General features: G+C 43.6%; 1 protein-coding gene across 1 annotated transcript in view; it reads left to right on the top strand.

The window, feature by feature from the left end:
- Positions 1-23,134, top strand: part of LOC130192550 (protein MTSS 2-like) — a 76,458-nt gene that overhangs the window by 40,443 nt on the left and 12,881 nt on the right. The window contains exons 4-12 of the mRNA XM_056412618.1: positions 10,705-10,789; positions 11,574-11,665; positions 12,107-12,181; positions 16,257-16,414; positions 16,971-17,078; positions 17,174-17,271; positions 17,885-18,161; positions 18,249-18,323; positions 22,401-22,583. Of these exons, the coding sequence (XP_056268593.1) occupies positions 10,705-10,789; positions 11,574-11,665; positions 12,107-12,181; positions 16,257-16,414; positions 16,971-17,078; positions 17,174-17,271; positions 17,885-18,161; positions 18,249-18,323; positions 22,401-22,583 (1,151 nt within the window). The remainder of the gene's footprint in view (positions 1-10,704; positions 10,790-11,573; positions 11,666-12,106; positions 12,182-16,256; positions 16,415-16,970; positions 17,079-17,173; positions 17,272-17,884; positions 18,162-18,248; positions 18,324-22,400; positions 22,584-23,134) is intronic.

Genomic DNA, 23,134 nt, shown 5'->3' with positions numbered 1-23,134 from the left:
TCCAGCTGCACATCAGAATTTCTTCTGAATGCTCGTTCACACACACTCAAACACTCACACACTCACACACACACACACATACACAGCCTTCGGGGGCCATTTGGGGTTCAGTGTCTCGTTCCAAGGACACTTTGACTGGCGAGGCCGGGGATCGAGCCGCCAATCTTCCGATCAGAGGAAACTCTACCTCTGAGCCACGGCCTGTTCGGAGGGCACGTTCAGTTTGAGAAGGCGCTTGTGCATTTAATGAGTGGAAACTGCCGCGTGCCATAGATTGACGCTCGGGGCCTCTGTGTATTGGGAGTTAGGAGTGAGAACGTGTTGCCTTTTTTAGCCTTGAGAGCGTTTGTCAGCTCCGCGGTCATTGGCAATCTTATCCTCCTGTTACCATGGCAACAGCAGTTGGGGTGGAGAGATGTGTTTTGATAGGAAGTGACCTCGCCACGAGCATCTGATGTCATGGGCATAGGGAAGGAGTCGGAGGTCAAAGTTGGCATGTTGTGGTGTGTGTGAATCTAAATTGCTGTCGACTGGAATAAACAATCCTGTTACAGATTTAATATTTTGGCTGGATTTTGGTCCACAAAAAGGCTAGTTTGAGTTTGAACAAAGTCATTTGGTGTAACAGTTTAGCTCCACGCCTTCCTTTTTGTGATAGTTGTTTTCATTCTGTCACACCATCTCGTCAGTCCAACTCCCCTCACCTGCCTCTGATCACCTCGTTAGTCCCTCATTCCCTTCACCTGGTCCTCACGCCCTTCTCACCTGCAGCCCATCCCCTCATTAGTCCCTCACTATTTAGCTCCCTCACTTCCACTTGTCCTCTGCCAGATTGTCTTGTGTTTTCATGCCAAGTTCTCCAGTGTTATTAGAGTATATTCCTGACCTGCCTGTTCTGACCCTGCCTGCCTGCCCTGACCTCTGATTCTCTGCCCCGCCCCTTTTTGGACTTGTTTGCTTCTTCGACTGATCTCCCGGTTTTGACCCAGCCTGTTTTCAACCAAAGACAGTCATCTTTGTTACTCCTGTCTGAGTCGTGCTATTGGGTCCGCTCTAATAGCGCCGTGACATTTGGAGGTCAAACCAGGTCACATTTGCTGTTGAGATAAGCTGGGCTCATAAGCTTTCAGGCTATTCTCATAGCTGTTCCTACCTAAAGTATTACACTAAACACACACTGCAGATGTACCCAGGAGAACACGGTCCGTGTCTCATATGAAACAAGAAGTCAACGTTGACTTTTTTTTGTCACATAACTTCCATTCTTGAGCAAAACCCAAGATCTTTACCGAAACCCAACCAAGTAGTTCTGTGCCTGAACAGCACTGATCGCCGCCTCAGTCGCTCAGACATTTGTAGGAAAACGCACGAGAAATAAAGCATCGGACTGTTTGTTTGAGGACACTTTCAACCCTTACAGTCTTGCGGTCCCATATGACAACATGTTCACAGTGCACAGCACAACGTTACTTGCTCACCACGTTGCTAAGCTACGATATTGATGAGCGAAGGTAATGAGCCTTTACAGCATCGCTCCTTTCCTCCTCAGTCAAAAACCCATCCCAACCCACGGCCTCTTGCGACTTATTGCGTAAGCATCCTGTTTCATGCTGTAATGCATTCCTCCAGCATCGCTGCTCAGGATTTACCCAGAATACACTTCAGCGCGTGTAGATATATCAGAGTTCGATGGCTTGTTTTGGCCACGGCGGCGACGACCGGCTGCCTCGTTGTCTGGGAAGCACAATCTGTGACTGTTTTCATAGTGAGAGCAGAATGTAGGCCTCATGAATTATTCTGCTTTAACTGGCGCTGCGACCGCTGCAGTCTCCCTACTGCCTCTGCCTGCCCCCACACACACACACACTTTAATCTGTCTCCTCATCACCTCCATCTACGCCCCTCTTTGTCTTCCTCTTTGGTCTAGCTCCCTCCTGTCCTCTTATTGTTGCTGTGTCACCGCAGAGATGCTGGTGTCACTGGGGAACGGATGGGCGGTTGCCGCAGACGTCTGTAACCTTGGCAACCGCAGCCTCACCTGCTCTGGCGCTAACCCTCCCTCCTTGTTATGCCGCTCAAGACATGAGAGCACCGTCATCTCCGACTCCATGTTCCTCTTCCCCCCTCGCATCACTCTATCCTTTTCCTCTTTATCTTTCTAATACTTTTTTTTGTAATACTTTTACAGATCAGAAACATTGGGAATGCAACAATTCTCTGAGCTGATGTACATGGATACAAGCCACAGCAGCACCTGGATTCAATTCAATTCAGTTTACTTATATAGATTATATGGATGATTTTATATGGATGAATCCTGACGGGAAAGCTGACCTGCTATCCCAACACACTCTCACCCCCACACTCCTGAAATACCCACGCTTGGTGAAGCTTCCAGCTGTGACGCTTTAGGTAGCCCTCTTACGTACGTCAGGTTGGGCTTCAGAGTTCACAGGAAGTTAGAGTCAGAGTTAGGTTGAGTGTGGTGGACCTGAACTCGACTGACTACGTTTGTGTTGTTCCGGTCTGACAGCAGACTCATGAGAGTAATCAGCGAGCATCAGTTTTTGGAACATTAGACATTTGGAGGAGCTGCTGCTCATTAAGGTTGCAAATGACTTTTCCTCTCACAGCCAGGCAATCTCTGGGACTCAGATCTGCTCGGGACTTTGAGATGGAGAGGCCGTTTAACGGGAGCGCCCGAAGCGCGTTGGCCGAACATGATTTGTCATTAATTTAATCACACAGCTGAGGACCACACAGTCACGACTGACATCAGAGATGGGAAAATAAAACAAACCAAAAGCAAATTATGCCTGGAATGGATCTGCCTCTTCTCACAGCTGGTGTTTGTTCTGACCGGCTCGGTAGGAGGCGTCCATTCCAGGCCGAGACCAGGCTGACACATTGGAAGATACTCGCTTATTGCAGATACATGTTTAGAATTGTCAGTGGACATGTCGACAGGCGGTTGCAGTACAGATTTGCAGGTTTGAAGACATTTAGACATTTGTTATCAAACATTTTAAACTCCCAACCATTAATTTTAGTATCCTTTCAGGCAAATTAATGTTTGAGGCATAAAACGTACATAATATATATATATATACACTACCGTTCATAAGTTTGGGGTCTCTTAGAAATGTCTTTATTTTTCAAAGAAAAGCACTGTTTTTTCAATAAAGATAACAGTAATCAAAAATACACACTATACATTGTTAATGTGGTAAATGACTATTCTAGGTGGAAACGTCTGGTTTCTAATGAAATATCTCCATCGGTGTATAGAGGCCCATTTCCATCAACTATCACTCCAGTGTTCTAATGGTACATTGTGTTTACTAATCGCCTTAGAAGACTAATGGATGATTAGAAAACCCTTGTGCAATTATGTTAATTATGTTATATTGAATGTATTTTAACTCTAAATCTGTCCTTCTGTACACATTACATCTATTGCACCTGTCCATCCTGGAGAGGGATCCTCCTCTGTTGCTCTCCTGAAGGTTTCTTCACTTTTTTCCCCCTGAAGGGTTATTTGGGAGTTTTTCCTGATCCGATGTGAGGTTTTGGGGCAGGGATGTCTATGTGTTCAGATTGTAAAGCACTCCGAGACAAATTTGTAATTCGTGAAATTGGGCTATACAAATAAACTGAATTGAATTGAATTAGCACAGCTGAAAACAGTTATGCTGGTGATATAAGCTATACAACTGGCCTTCCTTTGAGCTTGAAGTTTGTAGAACAAAATTAATACTTCAAATATTAATCATTATTTCTAACCTTGTCAATGTCTTGACTATATGTTCTCTGAAATGTTCAATTCATTTGATAAATAAAAGTGTGAGTTTTCATGGAAGACACAAAATTGTCTGGGTGGCCCCAAACTTTTGAACGGTAGTATATATATATATATTTATGTACATTTTAAACTCCCAAACATAAATTGTAGTATCCCTTCAGGCACCAGTCCACTGGTTGGTGTGGACATGTCTGCAGGTTGCTTCGAAGGTCTTGCTGTGTCAAAGAGTTTGTGGGGGCAATACTGCAGTTTGTGATCTGGTGGTGTGATATCATACGAAACAGAGTACGACGCTGTATTGACATCCATTGCCAGACACAACAGCTCACATTGTATATTGGTGACTGCAAATTCATAATTTACTGTGAGCCAAAGTTGATCCGAGGTGTGTACCAACACCGTAGTCATGTGTCTAATTATGAGCTGTCACAGAAAACGTGACTATTCTTTGGGGACTTTGACCAGTACCTGGTCTGACATAGAAGTAGAGGACGAGACACACGACACACTCACACACACACACACACACACATGAATGCATACACATGCATACACATGCTGGGTGGATTCTGCAAATGGGCGCCCAGTCATCGCTGCCGTTGGCAGTTGTGTGTTTGCTTGCATTGCGCAGCAAATGGAGAGACAGAGGCTGACGAATCCCTCTGCAAGATCATAGATAACAGTTGCCATGGAGATGCACCGGTGGGAAGGCCACTGATGCCCCAGGCAGAGAGAGAGAGGGAGAGAGAGAGAGGGAAAAAGAGACTGAGCGTGTTATCATTAGCACAGCGGACTGTTTCAAAAGACTCATTGTTATTCTCTGCAGTATATCACGGCACATATGTGTGTGTCTTTTTAAAAGTGTTGTTTTACACTTAAGTACTTGTAATCATTCCAGGATATGAACAAGATGAGATGCTAAAAGAAACGGGCCTATGGTTTAGTTTTGCATAACCATCCGACGGAAATGCATTGTCAAATTATGTTTCAACACTTTTTATCCGAGTCATGTTTGTTTTTGATGAATCACAGATTCTGAGCAACATCTGCTGAGGGGCAAAATGTCGACGGCCACTTATTTGAACAATACGCAAAATGTTTTCTGCCATGCCAAACCCAAAACGTTACGTACGCAGTTACACAACAAACGTTCATATATTAACACATCGTTTGCTCAACATCACGAAGCAGGGTTGTTGCATTTTGGTTTTGAATCAATTCACAATGTTTAAGCTGCAGCCGTAAACCGGGAAAAATACTTCTCCCTCCAAATGAAATTGAGGATGCAGTTAAGCCGCATGGGAACGTAATTCTTCAGACACGGTTGCTAATAACAGACATCACGAATTATTTTTGCATTTCTGTATCCAGGTTTATTTGGCGATCCACAGTTGAAGGTCGGAATGTTGGCTGCATGAAGTGTCATCGTACATGTACGGAAAACTAGTGGCAATCTTGGTAATTTAGTTCTGTGTGTGCTGATTTATCTGTTCCTGTCTCCTCCCTCTCTGCTGCAGGCCCTCTTCCGGTTTTCACAGTGAAGTTACTGTGTGTGTGTGTGTGTGTTTGTTAGTATGTGTGTCTTTCCCTCTCTGTCCTTTTCTCTCTCTCTCTCTCTCTCTCTCTCTCTCTCTCTTGCAGTGAAGTTCAGACATTCATTTCCGTAGCAACAGACGATTTGACCTTAGCAACAAACGTTCTGATTTTCACCTTAGCAACAGACCAAGATCCGCGCTGTCATGGTAACCGTAACAAACCTGTCAGTTAATGCAGTTGCTAGGTAACGAGGAAGAATAGTTTCATTGCCATTCACTGGACAGACTAACACTAAAACAAGACTAAACATTACATCTTGATTTATTCACTGTCATACACATTACTGTACCACACACCACAGGCTCATTTAAACTTATCCATGCAGTCATTTTGTAACTATAATGTTATGTGTGGTACTCCCATATCTGCAGCTGGAAGGACTGACACACATCAACAAATACATGAATTATAGTTTTCGAGATATTTGGCCATGAGTCAATGATGAGCTCCTTACATTGTCATGAAGGAACAGGCGTGTGATTGGACTCACTCCTTCAGACCGGATGAAATCACCTGAAGGGACTTTGCTCAGTTCTGTAAGGCCTGCTGTACATTTAATTTCTGACAGTCAGAAACTGAGGAACATAAACATGCAGGAAATCAAACATGTTATCAAAGTTATGGTAGTATTTAGTCCTCATAATGATACAAATATAGTTTCACTGTCGTGATTGTAGTGTCAGTACACAGTGAGTGACCAGCTGGTGAACCTTTTAGCAGCTAAAGAGTCCAAAGCTTTTCTCAGGAGTTGATGAACAACTAAGCAGAGCTAGAGGTAGTGCTTATTACCATATTATAAGTGTATGAGCATATCATGCTAAAGCTTGTTGTAAACCACTGATACAGATTGTTAGTATGCATTATCCAACAGAGAGCGAGCCAGAAGGCTGATCAAGCCTCTCTCTATACATATTCTGTGCCATGAAAGCACCAAGAAATATGTTTTCAACACAACTGTGTGAAAAATAAAAGCAATGCATGTGGGAAGAAGTAACTGCTGCTGATGTTACATGTTCATCTATCTATTTAGAATATGCTAACCACCAGGAAAAAAGTTGTTTTACAAAACATATATATATATATATAATTGATGTCAAATTTAGAAAAAGGGGTAAATAATTACAACAGTGTCCCTAAAGTCAGCAAACGTCAACACTTGTTTGTGTCTTGTTAATTTAGTAAAGTACACAAAGGAATGGACAGGAATGGACCATTAGATTCTGATATTTTATACACATACTTTGGTTTGACCAAATATGCTAAGCCTACTCAGGTTCACTGCCTATTGGACAACTGATTATTTACAAAAATGTTCATGATGTGTAGAAAATGACACATCATTGTTAATTATACTACATCTGTACAGTACACGGGTAGTATCTACTCATGCATAAATGCACATGTATTTTCACCCGAAGGAAGCAGATCAAAAAAGATCAAAAGCAGGAAAAGGGAGAGCCCGGGAGAGGAAAGTGAGAGAGAGTCAATACATATTTTCCAGGAAAGAGTCCCTCTCTGCAAGGTGGACAGTCTGGAGGGTAAGGGATAATCTCAGAATACTGGTAGTATATTAAGTGAAAAAACTGTAATAACCAAAAGTGTATTTCATGTCTAGAAGGCAAAAGAAGGTCCCATAGGCTCTGACCCTTTTCCTTGAATTTACTTTCACATCAATTTCCCACCTGAAGCAGACTGAATCGGGAAGCAGCTTCAAAGGAAAGGTTGTACCACTCCGGTTGTCTGTAAATCTTTGCTCCGTATTTTTGTGGGAGGTTTAGCCAATATAATATATATTATTTGAAAAAGGCAACATTTACATCGTTGGCTTTGGTGGACACTAATTCTATTGGTGAACTGATATGAGGCTGGTGTGATGCAGACTTTCTGTGGTTCTTTGAATTCTAAATCTGTCTACAGTGGATGCATTTTTTATTAAGAATCAGCGGGGAAAAAAGCCATATTGAAAAATGTTGTTCACAACTTTGCAACCATGAGCCAAAAGACCCAACCATGCTCTATGGAGCTGAGGGAGACGCAGAACTGCTGATCATTACCTTCGCATTGAAAATGCGGAAGGTAATGCTTTGATCGCCGTGTATTTATTTATTTATTTGTATGCGTGTTCCTCGCATAACATAAACAGATTTAAACCGAATCGCATGAAGTTTGGTGGGATGATTGGTTATTATCCAGGGACCATTTGATTAGATTTTGGGATCGATCAGGTCAAAGGTCAAGGTCATGGAAAGGTCAAAATCTTCTTTTTACCATAGCACGGTCAATTTTTATCCAATTGGCATGCAACTAATGCCAAAATGTTCATAATTCAATGCCCAATCTTGTGACATGCGAAGGTATGCGCTCTACCGAGTGCCCATTCTAGTTCTTTGTGCATTCCTCAGTGTGTAATCCATATTTAACGTCCATCATTTAGATAAACTTTTTACATTTTATAAATTGTGCAGCTCTAAGTAACAACCGTCACATAATGTTACAATGATTTAGTCAAAAGAAAATAGAGATTTTATTTTGATAATGCTAAAAGAGCTACTATCACAGCAGAGTTACACAACTATACCTGTTGGTAGCAGCTTAGATGATCTATAGGCAGAGAAAGAAGTTTCTTTAATGTTTGAAACTGCGCCACAATGCATACCTTTTTGAATAAAAAACAACTTTGTCATAACAGTCTTTTATCCCAGTGTTCACTTAATTTTATTATTTTGGTCCCTTTTTCTTGCCAAATCATAATTACATCCTACGTAGGTCAAAGATTAACAGCATCAAACATGCAGCTTTACTTGTGTTGGTAATTTCACAAGAAACAACAATTCAGACTAAGTGGAGTTGTAGTTGAGCTAGAAAGCAAAGTCGCACTGACACACACATACACACACTCACACACACACACGGTGTATTCCAGATGTGAGTAGTGTGTTCGGTTGTTGATTTCCTATAGAGTCTGAGGTCTGAGAGGCATGTTAATGACAAACAGGAAGAGGCCCATCATAAATGTAGAGATCACACACACACACACACACACACACACACACACACACACACACACACTTGGCTGTAACTCCAGTCCCATGTTTCTCTCGCCAGCTCATTAAAATGTGCAAGACGATCCCTCTCCTCTTCATCCTCTCTCATCTCCCCCTTCGTCTCGTCCTCTCTCATTTCTTTCCCACTGATCATTCTTCCTCCGATTCAAAATATCACGCACTTCTCTCTTCATCAGTCCTGTGACTATTTGCGCCAACCCCCCATTAACCTCTTATTTGTCACACTGTCAATGCACAGTTCAATATATCGCTTCAGTTACAACTGATCGGCATGCATGGTGTCATTTTGAAGTGTGTGTGTGTGTGTGTGTGTGTGTGCGTGTGTTTGGGGGAGGGAGGCTCTACTTAAATGAATGGTTGCCGGGTAGAACAGCAGGCATGAGGGAGGAATTTGTTAATTATGAATGGAGCACTTCTCTCTGGATGTGAACAACACACAGTGCAAGTGTGTGTGTGTGTGTGTATGTGTGTGTGTGGTTTGGCATTTGTAAGCATATGGTTATGGCGTAACATATGTGATTGCGTAATATATTTCACTTATATATTTCAGTTCAATTAATTGGTTTCCTCCAAATTTACAAATGTGCCTCAGAGGGCTTTACAATCTGTACACATACGACATCCTCTGTCCTGAGACTACGCATCGGTTCAGGAAAAAAAAAGTGAGATCCATCTGTCAGGATGGACAGAGCAATAGTAATATAAATCTGACTAATATAATATTGATAGCAGTGGGTGTCAGTCCATACCATGGCAGGACCAGGGTCCAGATATAACCAGGATCCATGTGAACCTGTGAGGTGAGAAAGCACAAAGACTCTGAGGATAAAGTAGTAGTTATTAATGTGCTTAAAATTAATGTGTTAATAGGACATGAATTCAGACAGAAGGAGAGAGGGAAAAGAAGAGAGGTGCTCAGTTTATCCTAAGATGTCCCCTGGTTAGCAGGTTCCATCTGAGCTCGTCATCTTAAAATAAACTGAATTTAATTGAATTGAATGCTAACATTTGCGAATAGAAAATAAATGCAAAGTAAAGTTGTTAATTTTTCAATATTGAATAAGTACTTGGTCTTGAACAACCGTATTTAATCAGCTAAAGTTACTAAATGATGTCACTAAAGTTCCGGCGATGGATCCGGGAACTTCATACCAAACGTGTTGACGACCCTTTTCTAAGTCGTCTGGATAGTTTATGTTCACCTCACGTTGACAACACATGTCGAGGCAAAATGTAATCCTTGTTCATCAAGTACTTCAGTCCGTGCAAAAGTAGTGACCAACCATCCGACATGACGGGGGCTGGATGTCTTCTGTGTGCTATTTTTACTGTCATCGTTTTGTTTGCAGTTCAGCAAGATGAATAATGTCTAAAAAAAACACAATATTCACTCTGAAATAGAGGAAAGGTTTTGATTCGAAGAATTCTTCAATTTTGTATGAAAACATTAATCTGTAGACTAACATTTTGCAGTACCCCCCCCCCCCCTCTCTATCTCTGCTCTCCCTGCATTTCCCCCGTGTAAACCTGTCTAAGCCTTTTTGATAAACAGTGTCTCTCGTGGAAATCCCATTTGGCTGCTCTTTAATCTGAATGTTCCAGTGTGTACATTTGGGTGGCAGCGGTGATTATGGTATCCACGCCGCGCCGTATACTAAATAAACCACACCTCTGCTGGGAAGTCTCAAAGCACATTGCATGAGACTAAAGCTCTAATCCCATCGTTTCCTTGTACGCTCTCCACCTGTGCGGCGAGCGGCGAGCACCTTGTTTGGAAGTGAGCGGCTCCTGACATCAGTTAAACTGACTTGAACTCCAGGGGGGTCAGCGTTTTCCACATGGACCTACTCGTACTCTTAAAATAGACTTGATGTTTACAGTTTCAGGTTAGAAACTGGGTCTCTGAGCCCTTGGCTCTCGCACAAACACACACTCACTGCTTTATTTGGACGGGGCGGGGAGTGTGTGGAGGATCAGCGAGAGGCTGATCGGGGTCTTGTGTAAATACTGGCTGAATATAAAAGGATACCAAAAAAAAGAAAAAACCTGGCCTCCGTTTGAGGAACACAATGCTTTTACCAGCGTTTACATTACACAGCGCACTAATGACTGTCATGTAAATATTGATCACAGTTTCGTGTGGTTTCTGTGGAGCACAAAAGGGCCTTCGGTGCTAAATGTGCGCTGGTAACATCTGGATGTGTGTGTGTGTGTGTGAACCTGGCTGCTTTGTATTTCCAGGGGCCACCAGAGACATCGGTTCAGCTCTGACCCGGATGTGCATGAGGCATCGCAGCATTGAGGCCAAACTTCGCCAGTTCACCAAGTAAGATACAAGTCTTCTCTTCCTTTCTCGCTCACTTCCTTTTTCCCGTCCTTCCTTTTCCTTCGCTGTAGCCTGCCGGGGTTTTCAAAACCTCGTCCTGGTTTCTGCACGTCTTAAGTGTTACGCGGCGTCGCATACTGGGTGAAGTAGTTGTCCTCGGCTGCATGGATGCATCAGAGAAGATTTCTTTGTCTGTACATATCGGAACGACTGTAAATGGAGACAACCGTTGGCGCACAACGCGCACTGAGAGTCGGCTTTCAACCACCGCTTGCCTGTTGCTTCATTCTGCAACTTTTCCACGGTCATTACATAGACGGTGATGATGAAGATACGGCGGTGATGACAATGACGATGAAGATCTCGGACCATGGTAATGCCAGGACTGAGACAATCTGAAAACTCCAAAGCGACTTGCATTCATACACTGTAGATACAGCGTTGCTCAAGGACACATCGACGAGGCCTAGCGCAGCCGGTGATTGAACCTGCGATCCTCTGATTAAAAGACAGACCTGCTAGCCACTGACCGCTGACCACTGACCCACAGTCGCCTCTACAGTTACAAAGTGGAACGAAATGTGGAGGGAAGTACGTGAAGGATCTCAGTCCAGAATTTCATTGGGGCTCGGTGGTCGGAACATGGGGGTCCCTCCGGTCTCTTTTCAACCGCACAATGACAATATTTGTCCCGGGGTTGAATTTTCAATGAAACATAGCGGTATATATTGCCGTCGCTTCATAACTCATTGTTTGTGCCTTCCCTCTTAAATCTCTCCCACAGTGCTCTGATGGAGAGTCTGATCACTCCTCTCCAGGACAAGATTGAGGACTGGAAGAAGACCGCCAACCAGCTGGATAAGGATCATGCCAAAGGTACATACCCACCGCAGGTTATGATGATGCAATGTATAAAAAAACTCTGCACCACGACATATGAGCACCACATCGTGCCGGTTGAAGTAGCTTTTAAAGAAGAAAGTCCCAACGCTGTGAGGTGCTGTGGCTTATGGATCACTGTTAAGGATGGATCAAAGGCCAATAGATCCCGTAACTGTCAATCATCTGGAACAATCGCCTCCACTAAACTCGAAAGAGCATCACACCTCCTGAAATGTTCGAACCAAAGAAAAGCATTGCATGTCAGAGAAACTGATATTTCATACATGAAATACATTTTGATTCATATGCTCATGAGTAGCAAGGCCTCGCCTACTAATACTGCAGTATGAGAGAGAATCCGGTCGCGCTTTCACTCAAGTCAATATTAAAAATGTAAGATGTGAGCTTCACATGTGCCTTTCATCCTGTTTCCAGAGTACAAGAGGTCCCGCCACGAGATCAAGAAGAAGTCCTCCGACACCATGAAACTACAGAAGAAGGCTCGCAAAGGTAACCAGCAGTTAGCGGTCGGGCGCCGTCGCATGGGACGGACCAAAGAAAGTCACATTGAAGAGGTCAAACAGGGTTTCTGCAAGGTCACCAAGACACCAATTCTCATGTTGATTTCAATCATTGTTTTAAAAAGTCAAATGAACACCAACAACTATATTCATAGATCAGATGTTGATTTATGAATTTCATTGGCGATCACTAGAAAACAGATTCATTCAGTGCCTACACACGCACACACACACACACACACACATATACACGTGTACACACTGACAGTGAATTGAGTCATTGGGCAAAGCCAAAGGTTTTTATAGTCTAGTGCAGAACTGTTAGGTCCAGACCGCCATCTAGTGGCGCTGAAGTGTTTTGCAGGTCTCTTTCTCATTTGTCCTCAAACACTTAGCTCAGTGATGCAGCGACCAATAAGTAGTGCTGTCTTCTGGAGCCTCCGCTCAGTTGCCGGGCAGACGGATGCATACATGGAAGACGTCTGTACGTCAGTCATTCAAAAATGACATCTTTTCTTCAAATGCAATTACATTTTTGTAAAAGACAATTAGGCTATATGACTGCAACTCTGTGCAAATTATGTAATTACAAAGGTTATTGTTTTATTTTAATGAAATATTAATAATGCATGAAATATGATGCATACATTGAATTGGAGCATTTTAAGTGAAGACTTAACAGTGTTTTATTGAAACAGGTCTCTTCCCTGTTACGTTGCTGATGCTTGCTGCTGTTGTCATTTATGTATTTGGTTTTTAGTTGCAGCAATGTGATTTTGCTCTAACCTGAGTCAACGTGGCTGTCTTGGGATGGCTTCCTTGTACTAACCCTAACAATGAGTTCTGCTATGTCCCCCCCCCCCTCTCCTTTTTTCTCTCTCTGTGTCCCCTTATTTCCTTTAAATTTTGCTTCCTTTTTTCGCGGCCTCCCCCGTCCCCCCCTCCCTGTGGTATTTGCACCCCTGCAATAGAGATCCAGGGTAAGTATCAGCCTCTCGCTCTGCTACGCCTGTCATCACCTCCTCTTTTTATTCTTCTTACTCACAACTCTCGACCTTCTCCTGCTGACGACCAAACGTGCATGTGTGTCGCGGAGAACCGATGGTTTCTGTGAATGTTTGGGGATTGTTTTGTAATATTATGGATCCATGAAATCCAGGCTGGATTACCCCACCCCTAAAGAAACGGGGTATTAGTTTAAGGTAACTTGATAAAGATTTAGAAATGTAGCACAAAGGCACACCATGAACCAACTTAACATTTGCAAAGCTAAATTTGATCCCAGGATCAGGTAACGGCGTTTTAGTTGAACCCTGAAACACACAGAACCGTATTACACCTGTTGGATTTCTTCATTTTCATTAGTAAAGCTGTCTCGTCCACTCCAGGCTAAATAGCTGACTTGTGTTATTTTACAAAGAAAAACACAGTTTTCCAGTTTGGCCTCAGTCTTTGAAACCATCTTCTATTGGTCCGATAAGGAATAGGCATCTTGGGGGCAAATATATATTTATATATTATAGATATTTATGGGGTTCCGGTGCTGATATTCAGGTTGAGATTTCCTTTTTCCGTGCATCACACCATGTTTGCGGACCGATCAGCGAGTGTGAGATGCGAGACTGGAGCTGGAGTGTCGGGACTGAAGCGCACAAAATCAAAATCACATCAGAGTCACAGCTTTGTTCATCCTGCTCAATAATTCCCGACCTACAAATAGAAACCAGGGCGCTTCCGATGGTAAAATCCTGTGCCACGGTCTCCAGATTTCATATTAACGATAACAGACGAAAGAGTAGACGTTTCTTTATGACTCCAGGTCCACTGCAGAGCAGCACTTTCTTTGGATTCAAAAAAAAATTTTAACTCACTTTTTAAAATTTAGTTTAACAACATAACAATATGTATTTTGATACAGTCACTTTCTTGGTAAATTTTGGAGGGTTTTGATGGCTCCAAACATAAAGAGGTGGCTGAAGCGACGGAAAATGAGGATTCTATTGTTCATGCCAGCCGGTCAGTGAGATGTTTCAGGAGAAGAAGCACAAGCTCGAAAACTGAGCTCGGCTGTGAAACTGTGGACCAGTCTTATGTGGCAGGCGGCCATGTTGGAAGACAAGGATTGTTAATTTGTGATTACTCGGCTAAACAAACATGCAAGGGCAATTTCCCACGCGCTTGCCCGTGTCTAGCAGAGTAAAAAAAGATCCATAAACATTGTATGGCTAGAGACATAATACTGTGTTCTTGTAATCAATAGAATTGAACATTTCAGCATTGTAATGTGCTGTTGGGGTGTCTACAGTATTAAAACAACAATTAACTAGAACGGACACTCGGTAGAGCGCATACCTTCGCATATCAAAATATTGGGCATTGAATTATGAACATTTTGGCATTAGTTGCATGCCAATTGGATATAAATTGACCGCGCTATGGTAAAAAGAAGATGCTTACCTTTCCATGACCTTGACCTTTGACCCGATCGATCCCAAAATCTAATCAAATGGTCCCCGGATAATAACCAATCATCCCACCAAATTGTATGCGATTCAAGAAGATGTTGACCTTTTTCATGACCTTGACCTTTGACCCGATCAATCCCAATATCTCAGAATCAGAATTGTATTTATCTAATCAGATGGTCCCCGGATAATAACCAATCATCCCACCAAATTTCATGCGATTCGGTTTAATACTTTTTGTGTTATGCGAGTAACACATACAAATAAATAAAATAAAAATAAATAAATACACGGCGATCAAAACATAACCTTCGGCATATTCAATGCGATGGTAATGATATTACCCCGAACTAGTTGTCACATGTTGACCCTGTTGAACATGCAGCTTTCATGAGCTGCATAACTGACAGGGGCTCACTTCGTAAATATCCAATCGGGAATGTTTTGATCTCCGACCATCGCTACTCTGACTTTATTGTAAAAGCAGCTGCAACACAGCGGCTCCTAAAGAAACGCCACGTCACCGGCTTGTTTCCTCTGCAGCCGTTTGAGAAGTTGGAGCGGTGGAGTTTCACCCCCGACAAACGCATGATGTAATTTAACTTCTTGCCTGACTCCTGCATGACTTCTACTCGGAGCTATGTAGTATCCCGTTCTGCTCTCACCAGCACGACAAAAAGACTTATTTCATGCCTCGCCTTTCCATCCACTTCATTCCACATTTTCTTCTGTTAACAGTAGATGTGGATTGAGATGTTCTTTGCTACACGTCACACCTACATCTCACCTTTTCTCATCTACCTGTGCATTGAGCCTTTAGTGCAACAATACTTTATTTTTGTCACCGAACTGTCATTACGGGAACACTGCACACACTCTCACACTTTGTGATCAACATTTAATGATCACACACCCTGGAAATTAACAGCCTCCAAAGTGTTCTAAACGTAATCAAATATGTTCAGTTTTCAAAGGATGAAGGAGAGAAATTGTAAAATATTATTTGAATAGCTTCAGCTTATTAAAGGGAGACAGGTTTTAACGGAATGAAGAGGAACGCTGCTCGGGTGATGAGCTGATGAATGACGTGTGAAGGTAGACGGGGCCCAGATCGATAGCAGAACGGGAATACACATACACACACACACACCTGCGTGCACACATAGACCATCCTTAAGACAAGAGGAGTGGGGGACCACAAGGAAAATACGTGCTTTTTGTAATGTGCAGGAAAAGGTGCCATTAGGGTGGATAATAGAATACATGAAAATATAATAACACGTAGAAATGATAACGAGTGCCGAGCAGAAACATCAAACAAAGTGTTGCCTCTGACCTCCATCTCCCTCAGTCGGAATGTCATAATATATGCCAGTGGATTGATGGAGCAGTGCATTATGGGCAAGCGGGGCCTGGTGACGAGATACACATCCCATCAAGCCACATCCTGTTAATGTCTCACAATCTGCTCCTCCTATCTTTCTCCACCCTTCCTCTGCCCTTCATACTTGACTACCATCGAGATTTCCCCCCGACCCGACTCTCTCACTCTCTCCTATCTCAAATGTGTTTTCTCGTCACCCCCTCCCCCCACCCCAGGGCGAGTGGACCTGCAGCCCCAGCTGGACAGCGCCATGCAGGATGTGACAGACTTGTGTCTGCTGATGGAGGAGACGGAGAAGCAGGCGGTGCGCCGGGCCCTCGTGGAGGAGAGGGGTCGCTTCTGCACCGTCATCGGCTTCCTGCAGCCCGTTGTGGTGAGGAGGCGACGTTCTGCTCGGTGTGGGCCACTGGCTTCCGTTGTTGCCAAGCAACACCTTCACTGCTCATGAGTTCCACCGGGAGGCGACATAGTGCAATGGAACTGACGTGCCGTGTCAGATATGACAATGTTAATGAATTATTATAACGCATTACGGTTCCACGAAATGAAAATGTATCGGGATTTACCTCAAGAGTTACCTCACACCATTTCTTTCTGGGATTTTATAAAACCAAAGAAAAAGTAATTCATCAATCAGTCAGGAGGTATGACAAAAGACTGTAAATATGGCTGAACAATATTAATATTACAATATCTATGAAAATATTTTTTTATCATATATATATATAAGATTCTCTCTCTTGATTGACACACCGTCTTGTTGCAGCTGTCTCAGTGAATATGCAGGCCTATGTGGGAAAATCTAATACGAGAAGTATTATTTAGTAATAAATCCAGTCAAATATCACACCTACGATTATAGTGCAGCGGTCAATATTGGAGGACACCGAGGTCAGCGGGAAATAAGAGTTGTTTTTTGTTGCTGTTAGAAAGGAGAGATCGCCATGCTGGGAGAGATCACCCACCTCCAGGCCATCATTGATGACCTCACTGTGCTGACAACCGATCCTCACAAACTGCCCCCAGCTAGTGAACAGGTGAAACACACACACACACACACACAAGAACACAGAAAAGAGAAGCGAAAGAGAGCGAAAAAGAAAACTAATGAGGATCAAACTCTCTCTCTCAGGTGATTAAGGATCTGAAAGGGTCCGACTACAGTTGGTCCTATCAAACCCCTCCTTCTTCCCCGAGCAGCTCCGGCTCCCGCAAGAGCAGCATGTGCAGGTGCTCGCACACACACGCACACACACACGCACACACACACACACAACACATTACACCCGCTCTTTTCATTCATTTAAGAAAGAGGAGCCTTCACTGTCTGTCCACCATGACTGTTTGTCCAGTCACCTTCAGCAAACTTCTGGAGATCTTTCGAACAGCTGCACGAAAGATGACCCAATGATATAGATATTTTTTTTAGCATAAATGACCGCCGGCATTCTTTCTGTGTCCAGTCCTGTCTAATATAATATATCATATATGTGAATAACAAAATGAATACTATATGTATTGGGCCGTAAACTAGAAGTGTATTTCTGTAGTTCTCCCCGTCAATGTTGTAGCAGTCGCCCTCAAGTCGACGTTCTAAAAACCATGCAGGATCACAGCCTCTTGCCTGCAGTGTATGAGTGTGTGTGTTGTGTGTAGGTGTGTGTGTGTGCCCTGGATCCTCATAAACTCACACACTCTTTGTCTCCCCATCCTCTCCCCCCCCCCACCCCCCAAAATACTGATGGCAATCATCGCCTTCATCCTCCCCTCACACTCCTCACCCTTCCATCACTCCTCCAACCACCCCACCCCTCCCCTCCTCCTCACCTTCCCCCTCCTGCAGCAGTGTCAACAGCGCCCACAGTAGCGCCTCCCGTTCATCAGGGGGAGGTGGCGGCATCGGTGTAAGTGGTGGAGGCTCGGGGCCCCACTCACCCACCTCCTCCTCCTCCTCCTCCTATCGCTACCGCAGCAACCTGCCGCACCAGCCTCTGCCACCAGGGGGCATCGCCGCCCACCGCCTCAGCAGCGTCTCCTCCCACGATTCGGGCTTTGTGTCCCAGGATGCGAACATCTACTCCAAGCCCCCCTCACCCATGCCCTCAGACATCACTAGCCAGGTATGTCACGGGTTTTTTCACGTTCGAAATTTTTTTTAATTCTCTATATATATATTCACATGTGTTTTTGGGGTTTTCCCGCTGTAGAAGTCATCCAGCTCGGCATCGTCAGAGGCCTCAGAAACATGCCAGTCAGTCAGTGAATGCAGCTCCCCTACCACCGTAAGTCCTCTCCTCCACACTGTACAACAAGCAGTCACACGCAGCATCGTCCTCAAACCAAATAATACAAGTTAGAAGCATTGAAGGTTTTACACAAATAGAAGAAGTACAGGTACATTTTGGCCTCAGTTGATTTAATCGGAGCTTTAAATACATGTATTTTCTAACGGAGGCCAATAGTTCTTAAAATGATAATTGATTCATTTTACACTGGATGCCAGGTCCAAATAAATGTAACCTCATTTGCAGCAGAAGGAGATAACTGTGAGGTGTAATTTGTAAATGTAATAACTTCCAATAAGACCCTTAAGGACAAAAATGTCCCCGCTGAAACCCATTTAAACCAAAATGATATTCTCCTAATTTCCTCTAGGGGCATCGCTGCCACAATATGGAGCAAAATGACGTTGCTGCGAATCAGTGACGGATTCCAGACCGTAAAAAAATAAACTCTTGATTTTAGTAAACAGAAAGTAATAGCGTTATTATTAGCATAATTAAAGAACAGTGACATCATGTAAACCAACGGGCATTTAAAGGATTAAAATTCAGAAAATGAATGTGCTGATGATCGAGACTGAAGTTGGTGTGAAAGTGGAATATAACGTGAATACATCATTTGATGACATTAGTTTTTAGAGCACTCCTTTGTTAAGTGAGCAGCAGGTTAAATTGAGTCTTTTGAAATGTGTCCAAACTCGACAAAGGAGTTTCATTTGGCCAATAAAGGAACATGAATTCTCTGCGATGGGAAGATCGTCTCTGTTGACGCCCCACAATGGGTGCTAAAGGTTCTTTATCCCTCCGTCCATCAGTGTCCATTAAAAGTCTAAAGCCTCTGATGTCTTCGCCACGGTCAGAGGATACTGCCATCTGTTCGCCAGCAAGTTTGCTCATTATTCCAAATTGGTCTCTTTGTGATTCCAGGAATCCATTAAAACAGCTTGCAGATTCAACTTTACGCAACAACTTTCAACATTTATTTTCACCAACACGTTTCCATGTTTTTCCGATACCGTTCTCTGATGCCAGAACCATCATCTCGAGTAAAAAAGAAAAGAAAAGAGAGCGAGAGCACTATTGTTCAAACAACTGTCATGATTGTGGTAGTATACAAATCATTATGGGATAGAACTACACCACACATGCTGTTCATAATGATACGGTACGCGCGCCAGAGGTAGCAGGAGTTTTTGTGTTCAGAGTTTAATGGCTTTTTGAAATCAGTGGGAGGCATCTGGATATTCAGGCAGCGCTGCAGCCAGACAGGCAGCAGCGTCTCTCCGTGGGCCGAGAATGCTTTTTGGTGGTACAATATCAAGCACCGTCAGATTGATGGCTAAAATAAACGCTCCACAAACGTGATCTTTTTGTTGAATACATTAATTTCCATGCTTTGTCGATACAACATATTTTATTGCATGAATCAGACACAAATAACTTTTATTTTGTGGCAGGCACACAGTGCAAAGTTTGAGTGAGTCCTCCTGAGCACAAAGATAATCTTTTCTTTACCTACTTATGTTTTGTATATTGTGGTATTTTGGTAGCTTACCGCAGCCGAGTGTCAGTGGCACTTTTAGCAACAGTTTGCCCCCCCCCGCCCCCACCAACTCAAATCAGGTCAACAGAAAAAGCATTGCACTTGTAATATAGTAATAAGCTTGTATTCTGTGCTGTTTCTATCACTTCAGCTGGTGCAGGCGCGCTCACATAAAACCTCTCCACAACCGCAGATCCCTTTTTTTGTTATGCTGGAGAGCTTGTCTCCATCCATTTTCATAATGCATCCTTTGACTTGTGCGCACATCTGTCGGCAAACATGAATACAATTCAAATGGCGCTCGCGAGGCAGAGTAAATATGTCGTTTTTTTTTTTTGTGTGGAGGCAACAGCTTGCTCGTTTGACTGCCTTCCCTTTTGGGTTGATTAACGCCCTTACAACCATCTGATGGTGTGTGGAGCGACTCCGATGAGAGAGGGGGGCGCCTCGTGGAGACGGTTACCTTGATTACGTCTCACACCAAAACAACAACGCAAACTGCTGCTCTCCTCTGCACATGAAACCTGTGGGTTAACAAAATGGAAACAGCCCATGTGAGTTCCTCTGTGGCAACACCGTCGGGGTACAGCAGTGTTGCTTTAAGTTTCATCTATTTAACTGTGAAAATACTTAAACAGGCTTGGTAGTATTGTAGATATTTTTTTCATTTCGACAACACCAAGTCTCAATGAGAGCAACAATTTAAAGTGTGTGCGATGGATTCAAACTTGTTGCCAAGTCTTTCCCAATTAAAGTAGCTGGCGGCAGTAGAATCACCAAACCGGCAGCACCAAACCGGTCTGCTTCAATGCTTCTTCCCCAAAATTTATCACCAACGTGACGTCAACAAAGACAACGGCTTTAATCAGTACTCACATCTGCCGAGTTGGCATGTTGTGGATCACTCTGGTGACATGCAGAGTGCCATCAGGTAGACGAGCAGGCAGCTCATCCAACCAGCACATTCAAGCTGGATGTGCTGATTGGACAGGCTTATTACAACAGCCACAGCCATACCGCATATATGTATGTCTTAATTTTCTGTGAACAATTTCAGAGAAAACAGACAAATAACTGTTTTTGGTGACAATTACCAACCCTCGCTTTAAGTGGAACTGTCCCGAGTATTTCTCATTGTTTGCCAAAATACTCGTATTCATCCTATCCTTCATAACGTACATTTATCCTTCGTGTGGATCGTCCATTTCTTTTATAAAGTAGAATTGGGAAGGAAAGAAAATACTGAATATCACTTCAGATGGTCCATACTCAGTCCTCAGGGGTGAAATGTACGTTTGATCAGAGTTGACAAACCTGGTGCCTTTCTCAGCTGTTTCTCCATGGGGACAACCCAACACTGTCTTTTACACTTTGCATCTGAAGAAGGGCTCCACCGGCACCATAACAGACTCTTTGGTGAGCTCATCAGAAATGAAAAAGTGTTTTTCATCAAGTTCCCGTCATCTAACTCTGTGCTACAGTGATGGAGAATTACTGCAGTGTAAAAAAAAATGACTCTTTTATTTAAATGCCTGCTGCTTTAACTGCATCACATCGCCTTTCTAACAGTTAGATGAAGAGTAGCTGTGATCTGTCGGCTTTTCTATAAATCACAGACTTAGTTGTTCTCGTCGTTCGGATGCATGGACAGCAGCCACTAGTTGTAACTTCAAGTTATATTCTCAACATGTCGCATATCTTATCTTCTTATCTCTTCCCGCTCATCAGTTTCACGCTGAGGGCTTGGCGTGTGAGTGTGTATCGTGCAGTGTGTGTGTGTGTGTGTATGAGCATACTTGTGTGGCTTTTATTCTCTGGTGTTGGGCCGAGCTTGGCGTCCGTCTCTCTGTCTTCCTCTCACGACGTCACTGTGTCTCTCATCCCGCAGTTTGGCTCGTCCTTCGCTACCTTCCGCCCCGCTCTCTCTCACCCTGGTTCCACCAGGCCTCTCTCTGTCATTCTACCTGTTGCTGAGTCCCCACCCTATAACTGCCCCCCCGGATCCAGCTCCTCCTCTCCCACATCAAAGGTTCCTATCTGGAAGGTTTGTTTCTCCATTCGCTTCCATTTCTTCAGTTGCTTTTTTTCTCTTTCCGTTTCAGTTTATACATTTTTTTCCTTTTTCATTTCCAACACCCAATATTAATTCATTCATAACCTAATTTTCTTTGCTTCATCCTCACCTGCTGTGTGTGCATGCATCCTTTTTTTTGTTTCGGCCTCGCTTGGCTCACTCACTGGTTTTGCAATCTACTAACTGGAGATTGGCCAAAACTCAGCAGGGTGCGGAGAGCTGACCACTCAAACTCATCAATATAAACACATTAAAATGCTCCAAAAGGCCCCTGCCCGCACACACCCACACACTCACACACTCGTTTCCAAGCAGCCCACGCACAATCCCACCCCGTAAAGGCCCCCTCCCTCTCTCTTCACTCAGATGAAGGGCTTCAAACTGCTGGATAGTGGACACGTCTCTCCTGCTCATCACACCTCTCTACTTCCTGTTTCACTAATTTGATTCGCCCATTCAGGATTGGTCCAAAGCAGGTCAGTACGAGCAGTCGGCGGCTGCGGCGACCATCCAGAGGAGGAAGGAACCGCTCGATAGGCTGAGGGAGAACGAGATGTCGCCGAGCTCCCAGGGATACGCCGGGCCGTCCCACCCTGATGACGCGCAGAGATACAGGATGACCCCGGCTAGCATTGCTGCTAAGGTAACGCAGACACAGAGATAATAGGAGAAAGACACCATGAAATAGACGAGGACAGGCATGTGGAAGGATAGTGGCACATTTGTAAAGTAAGGCCTGTATTTAGCCATTGCGATTCATCGTGGGCCGATGGGCCTTGAGTTTGATGAGCTGCTGTCAGATCTGCCCAAGTGAATACAGAGAGCACAAAGGTTTCCTCATGGGCCTCACTTACTCGTGCTCTTTGAGGCATAATAAGTTAATAAGAAATTAAATTATAATAATACAGAATAAAATACAAAATATAGAAATACACCAACAGATCTCAGTACACTTGCCTTCCTCAGCGTGTGGCATTCCACATGCCTTTGTTAAGAGGAAGCCACGCATAAGTACAAGCACATATTAGACCACATGAAATTACAATTAACTGGGCTTACCACGAGAAAAAACATGGAGATGTACGGCAATGTGTCTTAACATTAAAAGTGCTTAAAAACAGACAACAGTTCATTGAAAACATTATTAATTCGGTGAGTAAGAGAAGCTGGTGAATTAAAAGGCAGCTCTGCAGT

This window comes from Pseudoliparis swirei, chromosome 4 (genome assembly GCF_029220125.1).
Source record: "Pseudoliparis swirei isolate HS2019 ecotype Mariana Trench chromosome 4, NWPU_hadal_v1, whole genome shotgun sequence".
NCBI classification, from domain to species: Eukaryota; Metazoa; Chordata; class Actinopteri; order Perciformes; family Liparidae; genus Pseudoliparis; species Pseudoliparis swirei.
This window is presented reverse-complemented; position numbering and strand designations above follow the sequence as displayed.